The sequence below is a fragment of the Taudactylus pleione genome, unplaced genomic scaffold, assembly GCF_031769625.1.
Source record: "Taudactylus pleione unplaced genomic scaffold, aTauple2 ptg000179l, whole genome shotgun sequence".
Taxonomy (NCBI): Eukaryota; Metazoa; Chordata; class Amphibia; order Anura; family Myobatrachidae; genus Taudactylus; species Taudactylus pleione.
The window spans coordinates 30,125,877-30,151,354 of NW_028284581.1; the positions used below are offsets into that span (position 1 = coordinate 30,125,877).

A 25,478-nucleotide genomic window follows, 5' to 3' on the forward strand; every position below is an offset into this window, starting at 1 on the left:
ATAACTTTTATATCCCTTGAACAAACATTATTCTATACAATTTAGAAATTATGATGCAGCAATCATTATTACATCAACAAGGGTTTGTTTAACTTTTACAGCAACAAAATAAAATCAACTTTGTCCCACAAACACTGATGATTAAGATTGGGAGAGGGGGGGTTATTTACTAAGTATTGGGTTGTAAAATAAACCCCCAAGCATCATCTCACGTAATTAAAAGCCATACTGTATATAATGATATTGATTTATTACCACTCACATTTATTGTGTATATAGCAGGTACATTCCTACATCTCTTTATGATTGCCACATCCCAATCCATAATTTTCCTAAATACAAATGGTCTCTTTTGACCGTATTGTCTAATTGGATGGTGGCACACATTAGAAGCCATCTAGCTGGCCAGTTCATGTATTATTACTTCTAAACCTGTTGGATTGCCCACCATATAAAACAAAAACATTTTTGCTCTGTTCTATTTCCTCATTGTGATTGTAAGCAGTGCTCACTCATATGATATTTATTTTTCTGTGATTGTATTGTTATATATTGTCTAATAAGGTATACAGTAGTTTACAGTATGTATTAAAAAAACAGATGAGTTGTGTTACAGTGTAGTTCCCTGCAACGTTACAGATTATAAACAAACCAACATCCCGTTGTCATCGTTCATATGGTTATTCATTACCAGAGTAAAATGTGCAATCATTGGCAGCTCATTTATTAATGATGAATGTTGTATCCATTTTTAGGTATCTCATTTTGCTTCCAAGAAGTTGGCTTACTGAGAAAAATCTGCTGTTTTGACACTAATGTTAATGTTGTTCTAGGCAGATTGAGAAATGAGTCTGCTCTCTAACAGTGCAACAAGCCATTATTGACATCCACATTATTATATTTTGCCGGTTACCTTAAAAAAATTATGGTATCTAGCACTGAAATGTAAAATCTTTGAATGTTTACGGCTGTTAAAAAAATTAGGCTTTGCACATGATTTCAATAGCTGTTTTTTTTGCAATAAGAAATTATAGGACACTAATGTAACAAGATAAAGAGAAAACTACCGTAATCATTTCAATCTACTTTGTATCACCTGTATTCACAACGAAAGATAAAATGGGAATATACAGTAGGCAATACAGTAAAGGTCTATGCATACCAATAAATGTAAATTGTCTGACACAGGAGCGTGTACATACTAATGGGGGATTAAGAAGTTTTATGTGGCATGCTAATTAGTGGATGCCCGATGGAGAAATTCTATTGTTGCTCCGTTTGGGTGTGAACATTTCTGTTTGCAGACTCCTGAGTTGGTGAGCAGAAATCTGCAAAAAGTTTGTGGTTTGGGCACCAAAACAGTAGTTTGGGCACCATAACCATGATTTTAGACAGGTTTCACAACTTTACGTGGCTAAACCTGGTCTATTTGGGTGCGACAAGTGTGATAAATAATGGGTGCCCAAAAACAACTGAATTGCTCCGATGGGTACCCATTAATTATTGTGGCACTAAAAAATCACCCTCTAAGATAGGTAAATCACATGGCACAGGTGTCACCCAGATAGGTGGACTACAGAAACTAAGTTTAGCACTTTAAACACCAATATATTTATGGATTCCTTTATAGATGGGTCAGTTCCACAAGGTGGTCAGAAAACAGATGTGGTACCAAAAATTATTTATTTGTGAGCCTCACTTCTGTTGTGTGTAAATTAGTTGTATGGATTCTGAGAGATGTGATTCTAAAGTATATTGCAGAAAAACTTTGTTAGCATAGTGTTAGCCTGATTTCAGGGAGGACAGGTCATGCCTAACAAATATGATTAGATGGTATTATGATGTAAGTTTAAAATTATTCAGTGACATATTTATAGTGAGTGCAATGTGTCTAGTGCTAATAGGCCCCTAAGCAGAGCAGGACATGCCACACACACTGTATCCATTGCAGTTACTAACCTGGCATTCGCAAGTGTTTTTATTCTGGCAAGTTCTTTGAAAATATGGCATTGGCAGGGCCGCAATAAGGCAGGTGCAACCTGTGCCATGGCACAGGGCACTGCAGGGCAGGGAGGCACTGTTTGAGCCTGTCAGTTTTCCTGTTTATTATAATTATCACTTGTAGCTTCCTTTTCTTTTATCCCAGCATCTCCTGGCCCCCCCTATCTCTTGCTTGGCCCTTCCCCATGAGGCTATGGCCCTTTTTCAGGTGCAATATCTTCTGTCCCTATTTAAAAAGGGGGGACACCAATGCTCTCTCTGGAACAGGGCACCAAAAAGCCTAGTTACAACTCTGGGCATCGGCGCCATATTTCTGAAGAAACCTTTGGAAACATGAAACTAGCACAATAATTCTGAAGATTTTGCGCAGAGGTTAATAAATTCTCTGGCACTGTCCCATAGTGTTTGTTATCCTCTGCATGTGTTAATTCTGTAGGCTCAGGATGGAGTGGCCCCACAGATAATTTACATACTGACCCTCTCCACTCTTAAACTGCTTCTGATATTGACAGTGCAATTGCTATAGTATATTTGGATTTTACAAAAGTGTTCTTGTAATGAATCTTCCCAGTATTTGCATAAGTCCCTAGAGACACTCTAGGTAGGGCTTCTGCCTATAACAGCTGCCCATTGTTACCATAGAGTACGATGCACTCACCGGTACTTAGGATGCCACCAGGTCCTAACCGCCGGACAGTAGAGACTTATACAACAGCTGGAGTTTGCAAGGTAAAACTGGAGTAGTAGTACAAAGGTAATAGTAACACGGAGCAGCTTGCAGCCATGGACACGAGCAAGACAGAATGCACACTAATAACAGGTAGCGAGAATATCAGCAATACGAAGTAATAATATTGCAGGGTAATTACCACAGAGCAGTGTGCATTGTGGACAATAACATAATATGATTGCATATAAACACAACTATTTAAACACATCTACAAAAAATAGTGGCAATCACAAACAACATATATACTGCAAGATGGTATAGCAATAAACTCAGATACACATGCAGCTGGCAGTATGGAATTGCAGCATAACATATTATGCAGAATGGAATAGAAATATATTAACCAGCATGTGTTTTGCAGAGTATAGTAGCAGCAAAAGATATGTATATATATTTCAGTATGGAATAGCAAAAGTATACAACACCAATGGCTTGCAGAGTGGATCTGCAGCACAATGAATGTTCCAGGTATACTTGCAACAGGTACAGCTAATGCATGGCAGAGCCAGGACCGGAACCAGGAATTCCAAACAGCAGATATAGGAACAGGGACCGGATGGCATGACTTCCAAAAAAAACTATCTCCAGCAAGGCAGGAATGGGCTGGCTGTCCTATAACAGAATTCAGAACCAATCCCATCTGAGCAAACTGGTCTGGTAATACCACTATGAGCAGCTGAGTACTGCATGTTTACAGAGACTTTTCAGCTGGGAACAATCAGCCTGGACCAAACCTCACTATGGCTGTCTTTGCCTGTTAACCCCTCAGCTCTGGTCAGAACCTGCAGCAGATTTGAGCAGTAATGATGGCTCATAACAGTACCCCCTTGAGGAGGGGTTAAAGAACTTGTAGACCCAGGTTTATCTGGGAACTCCCCGAATAATGCTTCCTATAAAGTGTCTGTATGGAAATGTCTTCCGGTAACCCATGAGCTTTCCTCTGGTCCATATTCCTTCCTGTGTACCAAGAAATTAACTTGTCCAGAGACATAATTGGAATTCATGATTTTTTCCACAATGTTCTCTTGAATTTCTTGGATACCAACACTGGTTTCACCAGAGAACAATGAAAGATGTTGAACATCTTAAGGCATTTGGGTAGCTTGAGATGGAAGCCACTGCATGCACTTGTTTGATCATTTGGAATGGTCCAATGTATCTGAGACCAAACTTCTTTGATGGTTGTCGAACTTTAATGTTCCAAGTGGACAACCATACTTTGTCACCTATTTTAAAAGTACACAGCCTGTGAAGTCTATCTGCATAGACTTTTTAGTGGAAAGAAGTCTTGCGGTGAGCGGAATGTACGTTCTTCCTTTGAAACAAGAAGTCTACATGTTTACATTGGAAGATACTGCACCAGGCATTATTGAGGAAAATGAATTTGCTATAGGATGATATCCATAGATGCAAAAAAAGGAGAAACTTTAGTGGATGAATGACATACATTGTTATAAGCAAACTCTGCTGGAGCTTGTGCTTGCATAACTTGAAGTTAAGTAGACAGATTTTGGGTTAAGCCAGCATGAATAGACATTGCAGGAATAATTGGCACCTTGGACATCACTATCTCATGTTCATTAATGAAGCCATGTAGCAAGGCTTTGACATTTTTAGACCCGGGTCTATAGGTGATAGCAAAATTGAACCAAGTAAAGAATAGAACCCAACGTGCCTGCCTGGAGCAAAATCTCTTAGGAGATTCAATGTAAAGCAGATTATTGTGGTCAGTATTGCTTGTAATGGTATGTTTAGCCCCTTCCAGCCAGTGTCTCCAATCTTTGAGGGCCCATTTGACAGCCAACAAAATTTTAGGACAGAAATGCACATGGATGTAATTTACTATCCACAAAATTCTTTTGGGAGAGAATGGCTCCCACACCAACTTCTGAGGCATCTACCCTAACCACGAAAGATAATTCAGGATTTGGATGGCAAAGAAACATGGCCAAAACAAAGGCTTGTTTTATGGGTTTAAAGGCATGTATAGCTTGTGGGGACCTCTTGGCATTACCAGATCCCTTTTTCATCAAAGCGATGATTGGAGCAGCTAGTACAAAAAAAGAAATGATGAACCTCCTATAGTAATTCGCCAGTCTACAAACCTTTGGATTGCTTTCATATTTGTGGACTGTACCCAGTTGATAATGGATTGAAGATTACTAGGATCCATAGAAAATCCATTTTGGGTGATGACATAACCAATGAAAGAGACTTCTTTCACTTCAGATTTGCATTTTTCAAGTTTGGCATACAGCTGGTGTTCACATACTTTACAACAGGACTTGCTTGACATGACTTCTATGTTGGTCCAAATTCTGAGAGTAAATTAGAATATCATCCAGATAAACTACTAATAATACTCCTAGAAATTCATGTAGAACATCTTTGATCAACTCCTGAAAAATGACATGTGCATTACAAAGGCCGAAGGGCATGACCAAGTGCTCATAATGTCCGGACTACAAGAGTCTTGAGAAAGTCCCAGCATTCCACGGGATGAAACGTGTTGACCGTATACCCTCCAGTCAGGAATGTATATGATGAGTACACACAAGCTTTGGTTTCCATTTCTGCCCTTAGGAAACCAAAGCTAATGTGTACTCATGATATACATTCTTGTGGAGTACTAAAAAGGGATACTAGCAGATCTTTGGAAATACACTACTACAGGCTATAAATATAGCACTATTTGGTATGCAGCCCTTATTATATTTGCCACAACATATATGAAAGAAATACTACACTATATTATTCCTCTCCCTTATGGGCTTGAATGAGCTCTGTTAATGTGATCCAGCTGATGACATCCTGAGTCCATCCCATTTAGTGTGAACTCTACAATTTGGAATTCAGATAAGCTTTACAGTTTTTTCTTTTGGTACGCACATTTTGATTTGAGCACCGTTTGCCACTTTAATTAATATTATTAGACTATCACGTTCATGTCTTTTTAACCTCTTTCCAGAACATGAGTAGGGAAGTGTTTGTATATATGGACCATTAGTTGCAAATAAAGTTTTTCACCCTCAGTATATTAAGATGCTATGTACTGTAATATTTGATCTGTGTAATTATTTACCACACGAAGGAGTGATGGCAAGTTCGCTAAGAATTAAAGAAAAAATAGATTGAATGTCATTCCATTTGCTACAACAAATGGTTTCTGTAGCTATAAACAGTAGAGGTCAATATGATCCAAGGAATTTTTATTATTTATATTTTTTATTCGGAAAAAATTTGCAGTGCTTTACTCCTGTTAGATGAAACAGGCAACTGCCATACTAGAGATATGATTTGCCTTCCTCCAGAAAACCAATACCAGCATTTACTGTATGAATGTTGAACTTCATTAACCCATTTTGTTGTCAGTGATGCTATAGAAGTCTAGCGGTCCCATAGCTATATTTGGATTTAGATAGAGGCTGGAGATTCTACTCTAGCCTTCCTGGTCTCCACTTGTGATCTCACTCTGATCTCAAAGTGAGGACTTCTTCTGAGCATATACAGTCAAGGGGGCACTCAAGTGAAAGTGGAGGCATGAAGTGCATTTCCCTGCTTTGCAAGGATTCCATCACATTAATCAAAAGGACAAAGGAAAAAATACATTTGCACATACATTACATGTGGTTGTAAAGAAAACCCCATATTTAATATTATAAATTATATTCAAATTGGGGCTGCTGCCATTTGACAGATATTTGACAATTACTAAGAGGAAAAGAAGAGGCTCTGGACCTCATTCAGAGTCGGTCGAAGCGGCCGCACAGTATACTGCGCATGCGTACAGTTCGCAATGCACGTGTGCAAACTAGCCGCTACGATCACAAATTTATCTCTCCTTGAACACAGCCAGGTCGGTAGTTTGAGTGACAGATGGAGGCGTTTGTGGGTGGTAACAGAGGAAGGTGCTTGAAAACGGGGGAGTGGAGATCCGAACGCAGGCGTGCCTAATTATGCGGACGGCATTTTGTGGGAGTGCATACGGTTTATGGGAGTGCATAATTAACAAAGTAGCGTCATGGCACATGTGATATGGGAGGTTTTTACACTGGCATGATCGTAGAGCTTAAGAGAGGGTATGGTCAACCTTAAGCTCTACGACCAGTTTCGATGGTTGCCGATGGTCTCGATTAATCCTTATATGCCCGGAGATGACGTGCAATGCGTACGAGAAGGGGGCATATTTTTTTGTCTTCCGACCGCTTCCTCCCCTTGGTCGGCCAACTACCGATCCGAACTTAGGGACGCAACTTGCGAGGGAATCATTTGCATATACGGCCCCTTTTCGCGTACGACCGTGCGGCCGCTTCGACCGACTCTGAATGAGGTCCTCTGTCTTGAGATATGGCACACAAAGAGTTATTTTGTTCATATAAAAAGAAAAAACCTTTATTAGGTATACAGTAAAAGAAGTTGGTTATATGGTACCAATTCAGCGAAATAAAGGTTAAAATAATTATGTGAAAAATAAAGAGTGAATAAATGGTGACTTTCTTGTGAAAAAAAAATGGGTTACATCACACTTAGTTGGGCAGCAAATATGTCAAAAGGATACCGAAATCCTTAATAATCATATGAAAAGCTATACAGAGGTGCCAAAATGCACCTGAAATTTGATGGTGTAAACAATGGTATCTCTCCTTGATAAGGTCTGCAGTATAGGATGCAATTGAGATACAATTCGTGTGTATCTGAATACAAATAAACAATATAAAAATGTCTTAAAGTATATGGTTTTACTGGGTAAAGTCTGCAGTATAAAATAAGATACATTCAAATATACAATACGTGCATATCTGTAGGCAACATATATAATACAATAAGGTAGAAGGGATATAGAGGGGAAATGGGGGACATCAAACAGAATGGGGGGGAGACAGAGGGGGCGGTAAGGATAATTGAAAATCCAAGTGTAACAAAAATAATGGTACAATGGTCTAGCTATCTGCTAATTGTTGTTTGTTGTTAATAGCAAAAATAGAGGTGCGGCGTCCCACACCTCTAAAGCAGTGAGTTAATATGAGCAAGTAATGTGTTCATTCCTCTGGTTATAAAAACCTGCACCCAGATATGATTGAATTGGTGAGTCCAGAAGTAGGAAAAAAACATTGGCATGCATACACTTGAACCGGTGGTGACATCGGGGTACCCCTGCGGGTGTATAATGAGACTCAGGGCCTATTGGAGTGAGGACATGTAGGGACTCCAGACTGTGCTGCCCAACTCAAGCAGATAAATGGCCAGTTACTTGCCTATAGGATCCGCCCATCGTCCTGCTGAGAATGCAGCTGTAGTATGTGGAGGGGATAACCTCGCCTGGGTTAACCCTTCAGGGGAACCCCAGCCAGGTACCCCCTCCTTTGATGGAGTCTTACCTTGAAGTCACTTGATCCGTAGGTCCCGCGCTCAGTACACCCACGTGGTTTTCTTACCGTGCGGCCGTCACTTGGCTTCCGATCCTCCTCGTGCTGCTTGTTATTTCTCCGTGCGGTTGTGTGTTCCTCACCTGCTGACACATCGCTCCAACTGTCTGCGTCTGTGTTCCAACTTCCGGTTCACGTGTGGATATTCCTAAGGATGAAAGCAGACTGGGGCAGTTTTTTTCTTTCTAGTGAAGAAATGAGGTCTGTGATGTGCTTTCTTGAGCTCCTACGCGTATCGACCCTTTTCTGGTCTTCGTCAGAGAGTGAATGATTTCCAAAGTAGTTTGTGTCAATTAGTACCTTGTCTTCATGATGTCTGTAAGTGGGTGTGTCTTGGAGGGAGAAAGAAACACACCCTCCTGCTGAGAAAGTTTATTGGTGTCCTAAAATTCAGCATATCGATCTGTGTGCTGGACAAGCACATACATGGATTACTTGAAATAAATATCATATATTTATATATATATATATATATATATATATATATATAGTCACTGATGACTCATATGTCAAGTTAATAACAAATAAATGATCTTTATTATAAGGTGACAATTATATGGTGGGTTACAAATATCTTTTGATGGGAATTACAAACATAATGAATTAAAGATATAAGGAGAGCGTGCTATAGATTATTAGTAATTTCTGACACTCAGAGAAAAGGTTGAACTAAGGGCATGTTATAGTGAATTACAACCTTGCAAATCTTTAAGAGGATCACATACTTATAATAATAAACATAAGTGTAATGTCACTGGTTAGGGTGGTGCCCCCTTCATCCAAAAGAATATCATATCAATACATTTACGTATTTGCAATACATGCAAACAAGAGGTTTATTACCACCTCCGGAGTTCCCTTAATTTTTATTTTGAGCTCTGATTAAGAATATACCAAATACATTATTGCTTGACGTTATTGTATTTACCACAACAGATAAGACAAATTAATAATGAAGACACACGGCGAGGTTCCATTTTGATTTTATTATTAATTCTTTTTCACTCTTTATTTTTCACATAATTATTTTAACCTTTATTTTGCTGAATTGGTACCATATAACCAACTTCTTCTAATGTATACCTAATAAAGATATTTCTTTTTATATGAACAAAATAACTCTTTGTGCGCCATATGTCAAGACAGAGTTTCTTCTGTTCCTCTCAGGATTCCATCACTCCAGATCCCATAGCAGCTGTTCCCTAGTTAGTTCTGCCACTGCTATCAATCAAGCCTACTACATAAATAATAGCTAACTTACTAATATGTAATGCTGGTTACCAGTCTCAGTGACAGTTCAGCTGGGCACCGATCCTGGGAAAGCATGTGGACAACTCAGGGAGGTGTGACCAGACCCTGTTTTTATGAAAAAAAATATAATATATTTGCATTGGCATGCCCCGCACAGAGGGGTGCCGATGTCCGATGTGGGGAGGTGCCGAGGTCTGCTCCCCCTGGCATATCACACAAGTGGAGAGAGGACTGACTGCTTCTGCTGCAGCAGCCTCTCTCCCTAGCCCAGCACACAGCATGACAGCAGCTTGTGTGCTGGGCTGGAGAGAGAGGCTGCTGCAGTAGTCAGTCCTCTCTCTTCCTGCCTCAAGTACCACATTGTGGGGTGGGGGTGGAGGGCTGCAGGATGTGGGCCACCATCAGGTCACTCCAACAGGCCCAGGCCTGGGTAAAGAGTAACTCACCCTCCACCCCTCTCCACCCCTGCTGGTTACTTGTCCATTACTTTATTTCCTTGAGGATGTGAACTTATTTAATACAATGACACAGAGCAATTTTTGTGCTATAACTCATAGCAACCAATCATTTAGCAGTCTAGTGGATCTGAAAGTGGATATCTGATTGGGTGCTATGGGTTATATAGCACGATGCTTTTTAAACCTTTATATATTGGCAGTTATAAAATCATAAACAAAAGTATGGTCCAAGGCAAAATGAAATAACTGGTAAAACAGGTACTGCAGCTGTCCCATCTCACCCCTTAATGCCATGCCTAGAACAAGGTTATTGGTCACTTTATTTAATAAAATCAATGTTCCCACTCCACTGGACCAATACAATTGTTTTTAAGGTGGCTATTTGCATTGGGCGACTGATGGAGCAATTCAATTCATTTTACGTTCAGGCATGATAGCCACCTGTGCCGGCAATTCTGCTCACACCCTCAGGAGGGTATGAGTAAAAATGTGGATAAACCTATGGTTAGGGGGCCCAAACCATAGTTTGGATTCCCTATCCAGGACTTACATGGCTAAACCCAGTCTAATATGGCACGAGGACCACGATAATTAATGGACGCCCAGAAAAATTGAATTGCAACACTTGGGGCCCATATATTATTGCCGACCACAAAACAATTGAATGACCCCTCGCTACTCTAAAGTGAGCCAGTATAACACCACTACTTCTACAGCTTTGCTTGTAAACCTATCAAATTCCATTCAGTTGCATTTTCCGTGCAGCCTAAATTTCCAGTGTTACTATAGTACTGAGATATTACATAGATTTTTATACCAAATATCACAAGTTAAGTTAACCCCATCTCATTTAGATGGTAAGCTCTATGTAGCAATAACATTCACCTTCTGTTTTACAGAATCAACTGATTTATCTTGCCTCTAGGACCTTTTAAATATTATATTCCAGAGGCACTGCAGTGCTACAGTATTAAGCACTGTAGATCATATTGTCTAGTAGAGGACGATAAGTGTGTGTGCACTGAAATGCCTGGAGCCAAAGCTGCCAATATGATCAGTTTATATTGAATCAATGTAATTGTGTCTACAGCAGATTTGCCAACAATCTAGCTTTCTCTTTCGGGAGAAGGCAGCCAGATTGGCACAGCAGGGGGGAGTAAAATGAATATGGGGGTGGGACGGGGGTGTGAGATTTTGTGATTGCATCATAGCAGCCATGCCACCGCTATTCAAAGCTGAGATTACCATCATTGTGCAGCCAGGGGCAGGGCCATGAGTCAGCGCAAATCTCGTCATCATCTTCCCTGGACCACCAACTTACAAGGGGGAGTGGACAACAGTGACTACATTACTACATTAGCTTTAAACAAACCGATGGAAACAGACTCTCTCTTGCTGATTTGTCTGGCTCTGCTGCTATACCAGTGCTCATGAAGTGACTGCGCTCAGTAGCTGTGTGGAAGCCAGTGATGTGCGATTGGGGGAGGCAGGTTTGCAAAGCCTTTCCTGTCATACTTATGTATACTCTAATTTTTTCTTATTATTTTTATAGTCAAAACTCTGGAGTAAAAAGTCTATGGCATGTGAGGCACTGCCTCCCCTGTCAATATCCTCACATCCCTGATCAAAACTCACCAAATTTCCAGCACTATATACTGCTGCACCTTTGTATAATGCCCACATGAACCCTCGGGTTCATATATGTATTTGTAAATCTGGCTCTGATACTAGCCAGTGCCTGTCAGTCATTTACCTCACCGCACGTCATTGGTGGAAGCATATATTGAAAGTGACTCCCATCACTGAGAAACAACACTCACACAGGGAACTACTGTATACAGTAGGACAAGTAGGAAAAGTGAAGATAGATGAAAGAAAAAGACAACCACTCTATGTTTGTATTGGTGGTCAGCTATTTCATCAGACATGTTTATTTACATTTAGTCAAACCCTCTACAAGGGTGAACAAAAACAAAAACAAAAAATAAAGTAATTAGATAACATTAAAAATTAAAACCTGCTTTAAATTGTGGATTCTAAATGCAATATAAGACAAATAGAAACAATTGTTCACACCCTCTTTAAATAACGGACTCTTTTTTTTTTTAGAAACATACTTATTTACAATGAGGTAAGGGAAAGCTTTCAGACTCACATAGTTGTATTTTAGTATTGTACTATGTTTTACTTTTTGGATATAAATTAAACAAGGAACTATCCTAATTGTTGCTTTTCAAATATAAATACAACAATCTACATATATATAAATATATACATATGTACCTGCATCCCTGGCTTGATGTCATCAGTCCTTGACCAAGAAACCAAGAAATCTGAAGAATCTCCCATCAGACATCCTATCAGCAAATAAAATTGTTTTGTAAATCTCTTGGAAATTACAGTTGTGTTATACATTAGTTAATTATGACTAATATTTAATTCATAAGCAATAACTGGCTGTGTCTGTGTATGAAGTTACAAGGCATTTGTGCAAATAAAAAATAATAAATTTTATGTAAAAATCAAACTAATAGTTACTACTAAAAATAGTATAACACAAAGCCCTTTTTATATACTATTGTGCCATGAAATGTAAAATAAACAAAACTTGATTTATATGATTACTTTATGTTTTCAGAGGACCTAGTTGATAATTTATTAATGTAAAAGTTTACATCTCAAACAGCATGATCTGGATTGAACCAGTGTCATATTTGAGATTGGTAAAACATTGTGAAATACATGTATTTCTCAGGTATTTAAACATACCTGCAGGAGCTACTGTATATGCAAAAGAATGACAACAAAAATAAAAAAAATTGGAACATCTTGCACCTTACAAATACATGGGATAAAATAAATCTAAAAAGTTTTTCGTCATATAGTTTTGCTTTTCCCAATGTCCCCTTTACAAGAAACAAAAACAATTTGCGATGATAAAATATTTGCAACAGCTTAATTTTTAAGAATATGAGTATTACCTATGATTTAGAAAGAATTGAATAATACAGACTATTAGGATTTTTGCTATTGTTATTGGAAACTATTAAAATTATTTTCTTCAGAGCAATATGGTCATTTTTACAATATACTTGATATATTTTTTAGATTAGTGTGAAAATTACATATAAACTGACTGTTTATTGTTTAATGGATTATGTACTAAAAAAAGGAATATCTAATCAAATTTCTTACATTGTCTAATCTTATCCCTGCCCACTATGATTATATACAGTAATCTCTTCCATACTACAGTACCTGTCAATGCAGCAGCACTCATATAGATATTCTGACAGCATCTCTGCACAGGAACAAGGCTAACAATGACAATTATCTTAAACAGTTCCTATATAAAAGATAATCAAATACACACACACTGTATGTCACATACCACTGGTGTTTAGGGGTTGGGTCTGGGATCCTAGTGGTCGGAATGCTGGTGGTCAGAATACTGACAGTGGCATCCCAACAGTCAGAATCTCAACCCAGATAGGTAAGATAGGTGAGGACCCTAACCCTCCCCTCTCACAGCCTAACTCTAACCCTCCACCTTGCAGACTAGCCCTACCCCCCCCCCGGAACCTAACCCTAACACTTAAGCCTAACACTAATACTTACCATTGGTATGCTGGCAGTCAGGATTCTGGTGCCGGGATTCTGCCTGCTGTTGGGATTCCGGCGCCGCTATTTTGACTGCCGGTATCCCAACCACAGGGATGCTGACTGCTTCCTGTGTATAAGTCTCTCCATGTCCAGTAAGTCTCAGGTTTACTCGCTGTGATATATAGGCTTTGGGGTAGATTTATCAAAGTTCGGAGAGATAAAGTGGGGAGAGATAAATTACCAACCACTCAGCTCCTAACTGTCATTTTTCAAACAAAACCTGTAAATTGACTGATAATTTGATTGGTTATTACTATAGGGGAGATGTATGAAGGGTTGTTACCTGCATTTGCAGTAACTGCACATTGTATGTGCATCAGTTACCGGTTCCCTGCCTGTAAGGAATGTCATTAAAGGCACCTCTATACCAAGATAGGGCACCGATCTGGTTTGGAAGTTACGAATGGTCAGTGGCAGCTATCAATTTTGACAGCTGGAGCTGTCATTGCTGCACAAACAGCACTGTCCCTGGCTGTTGGAATATGCAACCAGGGATTGCGCATAAAAAAACAATAACATTTTTTTTTTCAATCAGCTGGGAACTTTAGACCAGTGCAGACTGCCTGCAAGCACCAATCAAAGCAGCTGAAAGAAGGAGAATGTGATTTATTGATACTCTTCCCCTTTCACAACTGCCTTTTTAATACATCTGGGTGGTAAATGGGTGAAGCAGGGCATGCATTTTAAGATCTCTTTTCACTTTATCTCTTTCCAAAGTTTGATACATCTCCCTTTTATTTGGCTTTATTATCTTGAGTGTCAGTAAAGACTTACAGTGATGTTAGGTTTGAGGATAGTGCAATGAGCAGGGGATGTTTTAGTGTGTTTGTATGTGTGTGCTTGTGGTGACTTTACCTAGAGCTGAACTTGCTAGTTGAAATCTTTAATGTGTCCTTTCATTTCCTACCACAATGTGATTGGTTGGTATGATTTGTCTATTGCCCCAGTTAGAACCAAAATCAGATAAAATCATATATTTTCATTATTGAAATAAAACAAAGATTTATTGATATTCGTGTTTTATAAAGTAATCTAACCTACATCATTTGTCTTCTATTGCATTATAAAACTAACCAATGTTGGGGTTAGATGGCAAACAAATTAATTTGCAACATCAATCATCCCCATGAACTTTTCCACTAATTATAATTACAAATAATAGGTAAAAAGGCAACTCATCTATACTTAAATTTATCTAATGGTTAGCAATTACAGTAGCACCTATTTTTGGCTTAGAGTAAAGAATACTTTTTCTACTAATAAATCATTCTTTCTTCCAGTCAAGGTGGTTGACCTTTTGTCATTAGCAAAGTTCTTGGTATTACCAGCATAATTAAGATGCATTATAACCTTGTCTGCTTAGTGCCACCAACATAGTCCTGCTGATCTCCTGCTTGTCGACATATTGATTATCAAAATAACATATGTATTCCATGACAAAAATAGTATTACTGATTTATTTGAATCCTTATTTTACTTTATGATGTCATTCTGTTACATATTGTTGTGATTTCTTATGTAATTAAAGAACAAAGCTCTTTAATCAACCTCACACCACGGGGAAGTTTTATTAGTAGTAGTGATCACAATTTATTCAGTAGAAGACTAGTTGTAACATTAATTTATTTAATTTTCTTCTAGTCTGTTACTCTGATTTTAATCACCTGTATTAGCCTTAAGCCTGTGATTTGCTGTTTGGAGAAGTGTGTTGGTAAAATATTATATTCTCTACTAGGCTTTAACTTTAAGGCTATTAGTTCTTTATTAATGAAAACATTCTAAAGGGTCATATAGTTTATTAAAGTACCATCCTTTCTGCCACTGATGTGCCACTATTTTCATAAATTTGATATATTATTTTAAACTGCCATGTGTTTGTGCAGCTGCTCTGTTACTTAGTTTGGCCAGCCAACTCACTGCAGTCTTTGGTCAATATTGGTAAAAAAACAATATTGTGAGCTGGTCAATATTGACTGGAAATTAAAGTTGTTGATGTTAATAATAATGTAGAGACAAAAACAAGATCAAAATTATTTCATGTTAGCTGTTTTATCAATTTTTAAAGAATTTAAAAACCAAAATCAAAACAATTGAGGGTGATTTGGCCAAAACAAAAATATGATGTGATTTAGAATCAAAACCAAAACACCGGGGTATGTGCACATTTATTTATTAGATATGTGCGTAAATGTCGGTGTTTTTTTTTTTTCGTTCTAAATCATTGTCATGTTTTGGGTTGGCAAATCCACCCTCAAGTGTTTCGGTTCTGTTTTGGTTTTAGATCTATTTAAAAATTGATAATAACCGATAAAATCATATAACTTTGACTTGTTTTTGTTCCTATAGTAGTAATGACATTCATTTCCAGTCATTGCTAACCACCACACAGCACCTGAAGTCATGAGGGAATGACATAAGTACAATCCAAACTACACAAGATCAAGTTGTTAGATCCAACTTCCAAACTTGCAAGATGACCTGATTGGCACTCTATTCTACTGGGAATCCCAAAGTGATCCGAGCTGGGACTTGGACCAACTCAGAACCACAAAGTTCAAAGTGTTCGGTTTTTAGCAAATCTCAGTTATTTTTATTCCTTCCTTTATTACATAGGATTTGTGATTTGATCTGACAACTTGTTCAAATAAATCTGAGTGTCTTAAGATCAGGGTCATGTTTAAAGAAAGACATGAGTAAGAAATTAAACCTAGAAACAAGGATGGTTGCCAAAAGGTCATCATCATTTTTCAAGATCTTGCAAATCTTTGTGTTCTGGCACAGCAAATCCAGAATTTGATCGACAAGGCCAGCATACTTTTCAAAATCACTAGCTTTCAAATCTTCCTCCAATTTCTTTAACTCATTTTACAGTAGTTTGATTCGGGGTTGACTTGACTCAGGCTGGCAGTGTTTGATCTTACTTTCTTACACTTTCAAAAGGTTTTAGTAGCTTACATAAAACTGAAAGAATTCTCAAGTGTGCTGCAGTAAGGTAGTATGTTCCTCTTTCCATTTTTCATGGTTAGAATTGTAGCTACAGTATTGCTAATGTTCCTCCAATTGCTGAAGCATATAAAGTGTAGTACTTCTTGCTTCAGTTCATGACATTGCAGCTTATATCTTTTTTGCAGATGGTGCAATTTTCTACATGCAGTTGCTGAATGTCAAAATGTCCTGAAGTTTTATGAACCACATATAGCATCCTTTTATCTGAAGTTCTAAACCCACAAGTTTATTGTGTGTGCAAAGCATGATATGTGTTTAAATTCACTTCATCATAATGAATGCATGTTCATTCCATTATCAAAAATGATGAATCCTCAGGAGAGTTTTAGTGGGATGAGCCATTTTGCTATGACATTCCTGTTTATTTAACACACTGTCACCGGTATGTCTCTTAGTGAAGCCCGCAAAACATAGAGGAGCTTGTCTGTGAAGTGGCTGGCATTGGATTCTAGCAAGAATAATGATTCTTCTACTTGTAGTGCTACTGCTCAGGTATATACACCTGTTCAGTCTATTGTCAAAGTCATTTAGTCTTTTGTTTGTCCATGTCGCTAGTACACATATTCATTGTTAAGTGGATAGTCAGTACAAATTTTACTTTCTAGGGAACTAATTACCTTTAACCTCTTGATTTGGGAGAAAATGAAATCAAGACAGATTTTGGTAGCATTGGCACATGACCTCAACTAATCAGCTAAACTATGTTGGTCAATTCATTTATGAGAACATTTGCAATAGCAAGTGTGTTTCATAAACCTCTCACACCATCCAGAGAAATGCAAGATTCATTAGAAATGCCAATTGGTGGTATTTGCAGTGAGGTTGCGTGACATTTCTATGAAAAGTGACTTGGGAGAAGTGCATAAAAATGTGGGGAAGCCACCCTGCCCCCCAAAAAATTGGCAACTGAAATCACAGGACCATATAGAAGGCTGTTAATGGCCATAAAAAAAGTGCTGGAAGTTCTTAAATGTGTCAAATGCCTGACTTCTGCACTTTTTATTAATGGTTAAAAAAATGATAGCAAGCTAATTTTTTTCAGCAAATTAAAATCTTTCCAGCATTTTCTGGTACAGAAAAATGTCTGTAAAGTAATTTTTCAGTATATTTATAAATATTTGTAAAAAGTTAGAATAACACTTTTACCTCTCATCTGCAAGTTCAGAAACCCTCTCCCATCAATACAACACCTCCACATACCTACACAAAATCATTTAACCCATTATTGAGCTTTTTAAAGAAACTTACCTAAAAACTGACATGTCTTTATTTCCCAAATGACACTATTTAAACTAGAAATGAGCTGTTCAGTTTTGACTCCGATCTTCCCGTCAATTTTGGATCTTAAACGAGGCAAAACGTCATCTTTCACAGACAAAGATGATGTTTTGTCTGTGAAAGATGATGTTTTGCCTCGTTCTGAGGTCCAAACTTAGTGGGAAGATTAAGTAAAAGTTGAGTGATTTTTGATTGGGAGGGGTATTCCAGAAGTTCTGCACTGTGTCTCGAAATTTTTGCCTTAAAATGAAGATTTCCCCTACCTTTTCACCTGCTGAGGGGGGTGCTCATGAAAAAACATGAATTTGCTCAGAAAAATCAATGCATGTTTGGAATTGAATTGCAAATGGAATTTGCAGTGTGACTATGCCACGAGAACGTCACGCAGGACCAAACCTTCACCTATTTGAATTGACTGCAATGTGTTTAGGGATTGGATATATATCCATTGCCAACATGGATGTAAAAGATTTAATAATCTGCTGTACAAAAGGATGATGGCTGTCATACTTGCTTCTGTCAAATGATTGTTTTACAGACATTTTATGAAAAGATAGCTTAGTCTTCTTCCCCTTCTGAGTTGTTAGACCTCAGCAGCAGAAGCCCTCAGAATCATGGATTGCATTACAGGAGTTAGTTTGCCTTTTGAAAGTGGATGCAGCAGTACCACAATCAATTTCTAACAATGATGATGAATGTGTTGGTGGTGAAGAATGCTTGAGGTATCTATTTATGCTTCTGGTAACTGAACCTGGAATGCTTGTTACTAGACAGGTTTTCCTGCTTTTGAAGAACAACATGGATGAACTCTTTGCAAATGAAATAACAGGGAGGAGGTGCCTAGAGGGTCAATGCTCCTACCTCAAATTACTTTGGCATCACATAGGCTATTGCTGCCTTTACACTTATTGTCTGGGTTGGAGCAAAAAAGTAGTGGTGTCCTTTATGCCTAGTCATGACAATTTGCTTATCATTGACATTTGGTGGGAAAATTAGTGAATGTCTTATATTTCTTCTGCAAGCAGCATTGCATTCATAGGGGCTAACTGGTATGGGAGAAAAGAAAAACATAAATGCACATAGACAGCCATGCTATATTGCAAGGGGTGCAAATAAATATATAAGTTTTGCATGCAGGGTAAATATTGGCTGCTTCTACTTATAGCCCACAAATGCTGGATAGCTTTATTTTTATGCTGAAACTTAAATTTAAGTTTCAACATGCTTCTTCTAATCCTGTTAGTCTTTATCATCTTTAGTTTCAATGTCCTTTCCATGAACTGATGTTACAGTTTTGGAGGTAACACCAAACTTTGAGTGAGAAGTTGGTGCATGGGAATTTTCAGAAGATGCATGACCATGTTGGGCACTTGCTGTTGCACTGGTGGGTAATCTTCTAATACATGTTACAGCAGTAGCAGGACCACTACCAGCAAATAGTGGAAATGGTCTAAGCCTTTCCTTGCCACTGCAGGTGGTATATGGGATGTTTTTAATTTTCATTATCTCTTCCTCCAACACTTATATCAATAGCTGTTTGTTTAATTAGACCATATTAAACAGTGTTTGGACTTGGAGCATACTTTATTATTGTTATTATTAGAGATGAGCAGATTCGGTTTCCTGGAAACCGAACCCACCCAAACTTTGCATATCCAAGGAGATCCGAGCCACTGCTCAGATCCCCACACCATTTACGGATCCAAAAATGAGGCACATCATCATCTTCCGGGGCAAGCTTTGCATCTGATATAAATGTCCCTCCTGTGGTGAGAGGAGGGAGGGTAGGCTACACAGCGGCTAGGCAGCAGTTAGCGTAGCTTAGTCTAGCTACAGTCTAATTGACAGTCAGTGACAGTGATAGTGACAGTCAGGTTTAGTGACACTGTCCTTGATGGACAGTGCCATCTACAGTGTCAGTGACAGTCCCCTAGGTAATCCTGGTTTTGTGGATAGGCAGTTAGCAAATCATTTTTTATTGTTATAGTGCAGGAACATCATTTAATATAATAATAATATTGTTGTACTTGTGTCTTAAATTTTTTTTTATTTGGTGCTGTAACTTCAGGCTGTAATACCATGTATCAGTCAGTAGTGGTCAGTAGGTCTAGCGCCACTGTGCAGTATGTCGCAGTCAGTGGGCACTGTCTATTTTTATTAAAAAAATATATTTTTTGTGTGATAAAATTCAGGCCATGATACTGTCTGTGTGAGATATAATAGTCAGTACCTGTCAGAATATCAAAGGCCATTACGCAGTCGGTGAGCACATTCTTTGTTTTATAAAAAATTATTATTTCGTGTGTGATAAAATTCAGGCAGTGATACTGTCTGTGCGAGATATAACAGTCAGTAATGGTCAGTAGATCAAGGGCTACCACACAGTGTGTCGCAGTTAGTGGGTACTTTCTTTTTTTATAAAAACAAAAATATTTGTGAGTGAAAGAAAATTAAGGCCGTGATACTGTCTGTGTGAGTTACCATGCAGTGTGTCACAGTTGGTGGGCACGGGGATTTAAACAAATAAAAAAAATTCAAGTGTCCATATGGAACATGACAATCAATCAAAAGAACAGCAACCAAGCACTAGCGCTGCAGCTGCTGTTACCACCAGTCATCATGATGCTCAAGGGTATAGAAGCTTTTAGTCAGGACATCTAAAATCCCCAAAATTATATTTTACAGTGGTAAAGAAAAAAACACCTCTCCTGTATTTAGGAGTCAGTTCCCCCACAACCCTCTGAAAACTTGCCTTTGTAGAGCCAGTTTGTGTATGCAGAGATCACTGACAGCAATGTCAGCTGCCCATCGGTAACTTCAGCCACAAGTGGCAGTCCCTGTCGCTAAAGTGATTGGTTTGTGAAACTGTGCATGAATGTTTAATATATACAACAGAAGGGTGGGTGGGAGGGCCCAAGAACAATTCCATCTTGCACCTCTTTACTTTGCATTATGTGCTTTAATTTTAATTTTATAGTTCATTAAACTGCTATCCTGTCTGCCACAGCTGTGTGGCAAATGTTTCATAGATGTCCTATATTTTTTAAACTGCCGTGTGTTTATTTCAACTAAAATCACAAATAGGTATACTTGCAAAATACTCTTATGCCTTTGTCAACCTTGATTTGTAGATACAAACCTGGTGAGTTTGTGTTTTGTGTAGATGACAAACATTATTGTTATAGTTTATTAAACTGCCATCCTGTCTGCCACTGCAGTGCCATTCTCTTTCCTAGATGTGCCATGTTAGTAATTGAACTGCCACAACTGCTGAAATCATCTACTGTACATTTGGTTGATGAATGCCAAAAATGTCCACACATTTTTTGGCCACATACAGCATCTCCTGCATGCCCTTTTCCCTCTTTTTAAAAGCATTTGGAACCACCAAAAGCTCAACTGGTGCAAGGACTGATGTGAATGAGTAAAAAATATTTTGTAATTGCCTCCCATCCTCCCTCCTTCTTAAATTTGCTTCATAATCCAAACCTTAAATTAAATTAACTATGAATCAACCCTTTCCCTTTCCTGTCTCCACTACATACATACATAATCTACCTCCCTCAGGCCACTGATCTACTTCTTCATTAATTTAAAAGTTACTGCCACTCTTGTTTCCTAGATGTGCCATGTTGGAAGTTGAACTGCCACAACCCTAAAATCTTCTACATGTGGTTGATGAATGCCAAAAATGTCCAGAAAATGTTATGGTCACAGACAGCATCTCCTGCATGCCTCTTTCATATTTTTAAACAAATTTGGAACCACCAAAGAGCTCAACTGGGGCAAGAGCTAAAGTGAATGAGTAAAATATTTTTTGTAAATGCCTCCGCTCCTCCCTCCTAAATTTTCTTCAGAATCAAAAACTTAAATTCAATTTACTATGAATCAAGACTTCCTTTTCCTGCCTTCAACTACATATATACTCCAACTCCCTCAGGTCTCTTGATTAATAAAAAATAGTTTCCTGATATGCCATGTTGGAAGTTGAACTGCCACAGCCACTGAAATCTTCGACATGTGGTTGCTGAATGCCAAATATGTCCAGAAATGTTAAAAAAATATTCTGAACCACCAAGTTGATTTTGTGTGCAAAACATGGGACATGTTTTTCACCCATGCTCTCCTTTCCTCCCTCATAAATTTGCTTTGGAATCAAGAAATTAAATTTACTTCAAATCAACCCTTCCTTTCCCTGCCTTCATTTACACACATACTCCATCTCTCTCAGGCCTCTTGATTAATGAAAACATTTGTTTCCTGATGTGCCATGTTGAAAGTTGAACTGGAACATGTTTGTGCTGCACACTGCTGACACGCTTATCTTAGTCAGCCAGCTATCTTGGTGCAACCTTTCGGCCTAAACTGGATGAAATCAATATTGTGAGCTATGAGTTGACTGGAAATGAGTCTAAATTAATGTTATTGAGGTTAATAATACTATAGGAACAAAAAAAGCCCAACTTATGTGATTTTAGCAGTTTTCATCAAAAAACAAAATAAAACAAATTGGCACTGTGCTCTTTGTAAAATATAACCTATCATGGCTGAAATAGAAAATTCCAAGACACAGTTAAAATAAAGCTAGAAACAGTTTTAATCCATCAATCTAAATGTATTATATATATATATATATATATATATATATATATATCAAATGCATATAAGAATAATAGCACATCTATTGAACTGACTTTGTGGTATATTTTTTAACCAGGGTTTATAGTACCCACTGGAAAAATTAAGAAAATTATTGGTGTCCACTACTTTTCTGTAATTAATGGAAATAAGTTTGTCTCCCTCAACAGAGATAATAAGATCCAAGTAATTCACTCATGAATAATCAAAACAATGTGTAAATTTCAGATTCGAAGTATGATAATTCTTAACATACACCCTTGGGTGAACGAACACAGCAAAATACAAAACATACAATATTACCTATGACAGAACATGTTAAAATATGTGTGCTTAGTCCTATATATTTGTCAAATATACACTTAATAGTGTCCCTTTGTGTACCTATTAAATTTATAATGCTCCTAAATTCAATGACAGTTTGAGATGTTCTCAAATTATTGGTTGCTTAATACAGAGTATCAGCAATTAGTTTAACCCGCGTGTGCACGTCTCAATTGAGAAGATCCAGTTATAATCATGTGTGCTTACAGATCTAATATATCAACCAAATGAATCCCCTTACTAGGGTGTTATATTCTTATGTAACACATTATAGACCATTTCTCTGTTTGTAATTGTGTTTCCACAACACTATGATGATTCCAGAACAGCAACACTGTATCAATATCAAGAGTCTGGTTTAATAGTGGATAACAAACAGATCATTACAGAGTATCCAGCCTGCCAGTAATTCCTCTAATTTACAGGTGCCTGTTCCCATTCATCACTAATTAATAGCTTGGTTCATACACACTGGGTAATAGTATAATATAAAGTGGTACTGCTGATTCTGGCAGCATATCTCTCTTATTCAGCTGAGTTATCACATAAGGCAGTGCTGCTTACAGTGGCTGCATATCTTTCTCAGCTGGCTCACTCAATATACACAGCAGCACTTTGAGTCTGGCCACGTGTCTCCTCTCAGCTAGCCTGGATTATCTCCTGCTCTGAGAGTAAAAGCTGCACTATTTGCACTGGCTCTGGAGCGCCGTGCAAAAGCTACAGCTAGAATTACTATCAATTCAGTGGAGCTTCAATTTGTATCATAACATTGAAATTATAGGTACAACAGGTATTATTAACATTTTGGACTGGCACAGAGACCGCCTGACACATGTTTCGATTGTGCTTCCTCAAAAGACTGACTCAGTCCATATAGGGATTCTTTCCTTCTCTCCTTTTTTGAAACACCTGTAAAAAGTGCTTATTCTCAAACGTGAAGTAAATGTGTTTCAAAATAAACGTGATTTACTCTAATAAGAACTTCCTCAGATCCCTAAATATATCCATATCATTAGTAAGGAAGTTAGTACTGCTTCCACTCCCAAATCATGTGGTATATGTGTACTGTATATTGTGCTTGAACATCCAATAATATAAAGGGAGTTGATATTTAAGTAGTACAAGTTTGAAAGCCCTTCACTCTTTGATAAAGCTCCCATAATAGGAGCAAAATGCAAAAGGGGTACAGGACTCTGCTTAAATTTTTGGTGCTATTTTGTGGACACTTCTAAAGGACTCTGGTTGAATTACTATGGAAACACTGGAAACCTAACTGCAAATCTTGCAGACTATGGCTGTGCTGACTGCACCCTGATAAAGCCCTTTGCTGATACAAGGATGGATACTAAAGTAGGATATTGCCTTATGTTCCATAGAGCCATCTAACAGTGTGTGCTGCTGTGCAGTGTGTTCACAACAGAGACCCTGATTCAGAGCCGGATGCTCTGACAGAGCGCTCGCTCTAAATCAGGGCCGTCCTTCTTAATTTTTAGAGGGGCCTTCTGGCCGCTTGTATAGCTGTGGGTGACCACCTACAGCTATAGCGAGGGGCCAGGAAGATGGTCGCGATGGTCAAGACTATCGCGACCATCGTGCTTGCGACGAGATCCTTGTGGTAGGGTCTCATTGCCGCAAGCCCTGGAGTGCTTTTGGCTCTATCAGAGCCGAGAGCACTCCCACTGACATCACTTGTGATGTCAGTGGGGCCGGCCCCAGATGGTTGGCATTCCCATGGGAACGCCTCCATCTGGGCAGCCATGCCCCTGACACGCCCACCAAAGGGGGCGTGCTGTCACTCACCATCGACAGCACGCCCCCTTTGGTACGAGACCCGGAGCGACGGCTTGCCCATCGCTATCCGGGTCTTGCACATGCGCATGACGGAGCCGGCTTCGTCGTGCGCATGCGCACTGGGCCAACATCGACCTGCTTGCGAGCAATCAGAGTGCACCATACTGAATAGCGACTGAGCCATATATGAGCCAGAACTGTTCCTTTTCATTTATACATTGCTGTGGCTCCATTAATCATAGTCTGCGGAATTACTATTACTTGTCCCAGGAGCGCTTTTTACTTTTATATTGAATTGAGGAAATAATCTGTTTGTGGAAACATCTCACACTACTAAAGCTGAATAAAAGTCTGGCATAGAAATTACTTTTTCACTAAATAATTTTCTCCCTTTTTTAATAGCAGTAACTCAATGTGATAGTATTAATGTGCTGTTATTCTTATATGCATTTTATATAAATATGATACATTTAGATTGATGGATTAAAACTTTTCCTATCTTTATTTTAACTGTGTCTTGGAATTTTCTGTTTCTGCCACAATAGGTTATATTTTATAAAAAGCGCAGTACCACTTTGTTTTATTTTGTTTGTTGGCCCCTTTAATAGTAAGTCTATACAGACTGCACAGATTACTGTGGCTATAGTAATTGGATTTGTATTTATATTAGTGCCTAAATTAAGGAACATAGGGCCTGATTCAGAGCCGGACGCTATTTGCGCTAGCTTGTTCAGAAAAAGGGGCCGGATATTTTAATTGAGCGCTCACTCTTTGCGGTCTGTTGACGCCTCTATCTCTGAGCGAGCGAACGAAACATGCGCTCGCTATTTTGTAAAGACGCCCCCTGGCCGCTCGCATCCTACGTCATCTCCGCTATTTATTAGATTAATCGAGTACATCGAAAGGCGTCTG

At 38.4% G+C, this 25,478-nt stretch overlaps 1 protein-coding gene across 1 annotated transcript in view; it reads right to left on the minus strand.

Annotated features, from left to right (window-relative positions):
- DOK6 (docking protein 6) overlaps positions 1–25,478 on the minus strand; it is a 355,747-nt gene that overhangs the window by 87,510 nt on the left and 242,759 nt on the right. The window contains exon 8 of the mRNA XM_088475936.1: positions 12,150–12,223. Coding sequence (XP_088332062.1) covers positions 12,150–12,223 — 74 coding nt within the window. The remainder of the gene's footprint in view (positions 1–12,149; positions 12,224–25,478) is intronic.